The 6538-nt window shown below is 47.4% G+C and overlaps 1 protein-coding gene across 14 annotated transcripts in view; it reads left to right on the top strand.

Annotated features, from left to right (window-relative positions):
- Positions 1–97: 97 nt before the first annotated feature.
- WRN (WRN RecQ like helicase) overlaps positions 98–6538 on the top strand; it is a 47263-nt gene continuing 40822 nt past the window's right edge. For 6 of the 14 annotated variants that reach the window (XR_013931398.1, XM_080408167.1, XM_080408159.1 and 3 more), the window contains exons 1-5: positions 237–1251; positions 1942–2049; positions 3737–3852; positions 4247–4294; positions 5839–5984. Coding sequence is in view for 12 of the 14 variants with exons in the window: in XM_080408167.1 (XP_080264293.1) it covers positions 1963–2049; positions 3737–3852; positions 4247–4294; positions 5839–5984 (397 nt within the window). In the remaining 2 variants the exon portion in view is untranslated. The other 8 variants (XM_080408163.1, XM_080408170.1, XM_080408164.1 and 5 more) reach the window with 7 other exon arrangements.

Below are 6538 nucleotides of genomic sequence, written 5' to 3'. Positions count from 1 at the left end.
GCCCGCCGGCCCAGCGCGCATGCGCGTCACCTCGGATAACCTCCCGCCGCTGCCGCCCGGGGAGACAGCCGGCCGCGGGGGGGCGCGGGAGCGGGCGGGGCCACCCTGTGACGTATTACGCGCGCGACGCACCGTGACGCATGGTGGCTGAGCCGCTGCCGGCGCGGCGGGCGGCGATCGCTGAGCGTTGAGGCCGTCACCGGGCCCTCGGGCCTCCCCGTTGGGGCGGGTGAGCGGAGGGGAGCGGGCCGCCCGTCCTCCCGCTGCCGCTCGGTGTGCGGCGGCCTGCGCGGGCACCGACGGGCCCTGCCTGCCCTGCGGGACGCGAGGCAGAGGGGCAGGCTGGGTCCCTCCCCGCCCTGCGGCGCGGTAGTTCCCGCTGGGCGGCTCTGGGCCTGCTGCCGGTTGTCCCGAGGGGGCCCCGTGGCAGCTCGGAGCGACCGTCGGCTGGCAGCTGGCCCTGCAGTGCTTGGCGCTCACAGGCTGAGGTGCCGGGCTGCGCGGGTGATGCGGCGGTGAGCCGTGCTTGCTCACCGGGGGCCCTTACCAACAGTGCTCTTGAACTTTGAGCTCATTTTGGGGAACGTGTTGCTGGGGTTGTGGGGTGGGTGCTGTTGGGTGGCCCTTCCCTGCTTCTTTCTAGCCTCTGCTGCTCCCTCTTGTTCCTGGCAGTTGTGGCTCGAGGCTCGGATTGAGGTGTCTTGCAGGCAGCTACTTGGTGACTGGTTTAGTATTAAAATACTCTCTGGAGTTGGCTTTGAGGTGGTTGGTTATGCTACTGCAGAAGCAGGCAGGTAATCAAAGAGTTCTTGAGTACTGAAGAACTGAAGCAGCACAGTCTGCCTAGGATTTATGATTCCTTGTTGGTGAGGAAGTGCAGCTGGAAAGTACTTTCTTACCAAGACACTAGTGGCCTGATTTTGTTGTTAAAGTGTATTGAGCACCTGGGGACTGGTAGAAAGAAGCAGGTGAGAAATTCTTTCTTTGTGAACTGTTCTGCTCCATCTTCAGGAGGATTTCTTAACCACACTAGAAGCAGTCCAGGGAGAAGCTGGAGGAGGTCTGACCCTGTCATCATTTGTGCACAACTGGAAAATCCTGAAAGAAAACCCCAGTCATCAGGGCTGAAAATCTGCTGTTTCGGACAGCGTGTCTTCCTAATTAAGTATCCTGTAACTTCTGTCATGTGCCTTCCTGTTCCAGGGATGTGCCCTGTTTCCTGATGCCCTGGGAATAGGCTGCCTCAGCTTGGTGAGCTCATTTATTTTTAATGTGGCATTGGGAAAATCATAAGTAAGCTCAGCCATCATCCTGTCAGCATGAGAGAGCTTAGCAGCATGTGCCTTGTTTCACTGTAGTTTGCCCTAGGAATTCTGCCTGGTTTTGCTTATCTTGGCTGTGGGCTCACAGCCCTGAGGCCTTGTGAGGGGAATGCGGCTTTGGGGTGATGTGTGTGTCTGATATTTCTTTTTTTGTATTTGCATTTGCTGACAAAATCAGAAAAATGCTGCTGACTGCTTTTAAGCTAAGTGGCTGGTTCCTGTGCTGCTACCTAAAACACAAGACAGACTTGTCTAATAAACGAGGGCTGTGTTAGCCAGACATGGCAGTAGGTGGACTCTTGTGGAGATCAGCAACTCTGAACAGAACTAGACTGAACTTTTTTTTTCCTGGAAGGATTTAGAGGTTTTCCTGTTGATGTTTTTTTCTTGTCTTCTGACAAGAAAATGATATGTAAGCAAAAAGATAATGCCTAAAGCTCTTCCAGCTTTTAACGCGGGGAGCTCTGTAGATGTCCATTCTTGCACGCAAAGCAGTTGAAGTTCAAGGTGGTGGTCTTCCATAAACTCGTTCTGGCCTGATGATATAACTAACAGCTTGCCTCTATACAAGCTGACTGTTCTTTCTTTCTTTTTTTTTTATATTATGTAAATGTAACAGAAGTGTGGAAAAACGAATAAAATGGATTTGCTAACTTCTAGTCTGCAGAATAAATATCCTCAGTGGATGCTTACGCAAAACCAAGGGGGAGCTGGGAGTGATAAAAAGGTATGTGATCACACAAGGGGACTTAGTTGCAGGCTGCATAATAAAACAACATTGGACTGCATACTTGTAGTTAAACTTGTGCTTCTGGTGGCTGTATACATTTACAGCTGTGTTATCCTATGAGCTGTCATTCAATTTAGTACTCTTGTGTTTGTACTGGTTGAATTAGCATGTTAAAGTCACTTACTTAACTAAAAATACTGTCTACTGGCCAAAGGTTGCTGCTGTTATCTCGATAGAGATTTCTTCCTGACAATCTTGAATTTCAGTGGCAAAACCAGCAAGTATAAGGGAGCTTTTGATGTGTTACTGACACAGTATTGTGGGCTGTACATCATCAAGGACTGGGGATTTTTCATATGTGTAATTTGAGAGTTCAGAATGTAGCCTGACAGGGGAGTTGATTCTGGTAAGGCCCTCTGGCTTTCTGCTTTTGTACATCTTCAGTATTTCAGAAGGTTTTGCAGCTCAGAGGTATCAGAAGAATTAATTTATCAAGATTGTGTCAACTTCTGGCGTTCCAAAAACATTAATGTGTCCTCGGAAGGTTTTTTCCTGCATACATGAGCAGTTTCAGTATAAAATTTCTCCCTTGAAAGGGACTCCCCATAACATCTGAAACTGTTTTAACAATCGGAAAACTAATTAATGAATGAAAAGCAGAAGACTCTCTTCAGCAGTTTTCCTTCTATATAGTGAGAGCAAGAAATTAGTAACATGGATATTAAGAAATGTCCTTATTAAAACCAACATGAATTTAATTTGCTGTGGTACAGCCTGGGTACTGTGGCACCCTGCCTCAACAAGCCCCTTTGAGGGAGGGTTTTGATTAAACTTTCACCCTTCATTAACTGGGGGAAACGTTTTGTTGTGCCAACATGAAATCAGCAGTATCTTTGTTTCAGAATCTCCCCCTTCGAGGCAACTTACTGTTTCTGAAACTGAGTGAAGAGCTGTTTTGTGTATTGTGGCCTCTTTGAATTGACAAGGCAGTTTTGTGCTTAAAGTGTTACTGTGTGATACTTAACTGTATTTGCTATTACTGGCATCATAGCTTACTTGAACGTGTTTAACCAGCGTGAAGGTTTTTCAGGCAAGTCAATGTAATCAGAAGTTCAGCAGTTCAAGTAAGTTTCTCATCCAGTAACTCTTAGTAAAGATCCTTTAGAAAGGGAGGGAAAAAAGCCAACTATAATGTTATGTTTTACCTTGTGTGCTTAAAGCTTCAATTTTTAGACCAAAAAGTTGATGGAGGATATCGGTCTTTTAAATATTGCACATAGTTTTAAGTCAGTGGAGTTTTAGATGCTGTCAAAAATGGCTTTTTTTTTTTTTTTCCCCTGACCTTGTTCTTGGGAAGCAACTCAATCTCTTTGATGGGAAGAATCCAACTAAACTGAGATGAAAACTCAGCCTGTGTGACTTCAGTTTGAGTGCTTGGAGTTAAGCAGAGAAATTGGGGCACGAGCCCGAATGTTTTTATAAAGGAGGGTGTCACCCTGTTGCTGGCTGACAGTGATAGTAGCCCTGCTTGTGGAGCACAGTTCTGCTGCAAGGTTTCAGTAACTGCCAGTGCCAGCGGGGATAATCTGTTAAAGCGGTGCGTAGCAGTTGTCCTGCTGATGCATCTCTGTGGCAGGATTAGGTGTGGCTGGTAACAGAGCCTCTTCCAAATGTCATTTGACAGAAGTCTGTTGTTCAGAGGAGCGTTTTGGAAGATGGACTGCCATTCTTAGAGTTCTGCGGCTTTATTGTTTACAGCTACGAAGCCAGTGACTGTTCCCTTCTCTCAGAAGATATCAGGTAATAGCTCTTACTTATATTTTTTCTTCTTTTTTTGAGTCCCTTTTCCTTTTTTAAAAAGGTCTTGACTCTTCTTTGACTTCTCCTGGCTGATTGTTTGATGGGTCCAGAGGACAGTTCAGACAGATAACATCTGGTCATGTTAGCTGTCTTATGTGCGCCAAATGTGTCTTACTGATTGCAAGTCCAAACTGAACCTATTCCTTGTGGTGGTGAACTATCTCGGTGAGAGAGATCCCTGGCTGTATATAGTGTGTGGTGGTTTAAAAATACCTCTCAGCTGTGCTGTGCTGTTACAGCTTTCCCATTTGGTCTTTTTATGGGAGATGCTACCACCGAACCTTGCAGTCCCTTTAAGCAGAAGCAGTTCTAATGCAGGTTTTGCCCTTCACAGCATGGATGATTCCACGAACTTCAGTGACTTCACAGGGAAGTACGAGCTGTAAGAAATCAAATATATCTGTTAATTCATAACTGGGGACTGTATGAAGAAAAGGTAGTAAATTCATGATGCAAACAGATAATTATTTTTCTCCCCTTTTTGCATAGCAGAGCTCATGCTGCTGGAGGCGGGGGGGGAAATACTATACGAAACTTTTAAGTGCAGTGGAATAGATAAAGAACAAGCTTCCAAGGGAATATTTGTACCTGGTGCTCTCCTGAGGCTTGTGTATTGGGTTTGTGTGGTGAGGTTTTGGTCGGGGGGGGGGGCTGCAGGGGTGACTTCTGTGAGAACCCCCTAAAGCTTCCCCTGTGTCTGATGGAGCCAATGCCAGCCAGCTCCAAGAGAGACCTGCTGCTCACCATGGCTGAGCCCATCAGCAACTGTGGTAGCAACTCTGGGATAAGGTATTTAAGAAGGGGAAAGAAGAAGACCTGTGCAATCGAAGCTAGAGGGAGGAGTGAGAATGTGAGAAACAGCCCTGCAGACACCCAGGCCAGTGATGGAAGGCAGGAGGTGCTCCTGGTGCTGGAGCAGAGACTCCGCAGCAGCCTGAGGTGAAGCCCACAGTGAGCCAGGCTGCTACCCCCAGCCCATGGAGGTGAACAGTGGGACAGATCCCCACCTGCAGCCTGGGGAGGACCCCATGCTAGAGCAGGTGGGTGCCCGAAGGAGGCTGTGACCCTGTGGGAAGCCTGTGCTGGAGCAGGCTCCTGGCAGGACCTGTGGCCCCATGGAGAGGAGCCCAGGCAGGAGCAGGGTTGCTGTCAGGGCTGGTGACCCCCTGAGGGACCCAGGCTGGAGCAGGCTGTTCCTGAAGGACTGCAGCCTGTGGGAGGGACCCATGCTGGAGCAGTTTGTGGAGGACTGTCTCCCATAGGAGAGGCCCCATGCTGGAGCAGGGGAGGCCTGTGAGGAGTCCTCCCCTTGAGGAGGAAGGAGCAGCAGGAGACAACATGCAATGAACTGACTGCAACCCTCATCCCTGTCCCCCTGTGCTGCTGGATGGGGAGGAGGGAGAGAAAACTGGGAGTGAAGTTAAGCCCAGGAAGAAGGGAAGAGTGGAGGGAATGTGCTCTTAAGACTAGGTTTTATTTCTCATTGTCCTACCCTGATTTTTTTGTAATAAATGAAGCTAATTTCCCCAAGTAGAGTGTTTTACCAGCGACAGTGAGTGATCTCCCTGTCCTTATCTTGACCTGTTTTTTCTCACCTGTCCAGCTGAGGAAGGGGGGTTGATAGAGGGGCTTTGGTGGGCACCTGGTCTCCAGCCAGGGTTAACCCACCACAGCTTGCTCTACTACTGCTTGTGTGCAGTAAGGTCTGCTGAGGTTTGAAGGGCTTCTTGTAGCTTTTGGGACCAGCAGGAATTTCACCTCCTTATGGTCTTGATTTTAAAATGGTTTCTGTATCCCTTACATGTAAAAGGAAGGATGCGCTGACTGTGATTCTCTTAATTGCCTTTATGTAAGATGACTTAAGCCTGGTATTTTAAATCCTGGTAGAAGAACAGTCAAATGTGAAGAATATCTGTTTCTTTTCAGGCAGAGTTTGTCAGATGGGGCTGCTGTTGGATTTGATATTGAATGGCCACCATCATACGCCAAAGGAAAAATGGCTAAAATAGCTGTAATCCAGATATGTGTAACTGAGGAGAAGTGTTATTTGTTCCATGTTTCTTCAATGTCAGGTACCGTACTTCCTCTCTTATTAGTTAGGGCATGAGTTACCTTCTGTTTCTGGTGATAAATTTTGAACTTTAGGCCTTGAGCAATAGCTGGTATTTCGTACTACGTTGATTAGTAAAAACCCATCCTTGTCCTCTTTCCCACCTATAATCAAGGGATATATTCTGAGTATTGCCTATGCATATCAAGGGAATCTTAGCCCAAGTCCTGCCCTGTGTGCTGGCATATGGCATTTTAGGTTCTGAAGGGGGGGGGGGGGGGGGCGGGAATCTTGAGGATTATTTTTTCTCCTGGGAAAGAAAATTTTAATTCAGTTTTAAAAATTCAATTCCCTGCTCGTATAATGAGCTTTCTGTTTAGTGCCAAAACCAACGAACCTAAATTTAGCAGGCTGTGTTTCTTGTTAATTTGGCTTAAATAACAAAACCCCTCAAAAATGATGGCTGTTGTGCTGTTTGTTCCTAATACCTGCATTTTGTGACACTGGTTTTCAGAAAGAATACTGGATACCTGGTGTGATGCAGCTGTGGGAAGAGAAGGAGTTGTGCTCAACAGA

Source organism: Falco punctatus, assembly GCF_963210335.1.
Source record: "Falco punctatus genome assembly, chromosome: 1".
NCBI lineage: Eukaryota > Metazoa > Chordata > Aves > Falconiformes > Falconidae > Falco > Falco punctatus.
Note: the sequence above shows the minus strand (reverse complement) of the source record. Positions and strands in the feature narration are given on the sequence as shown.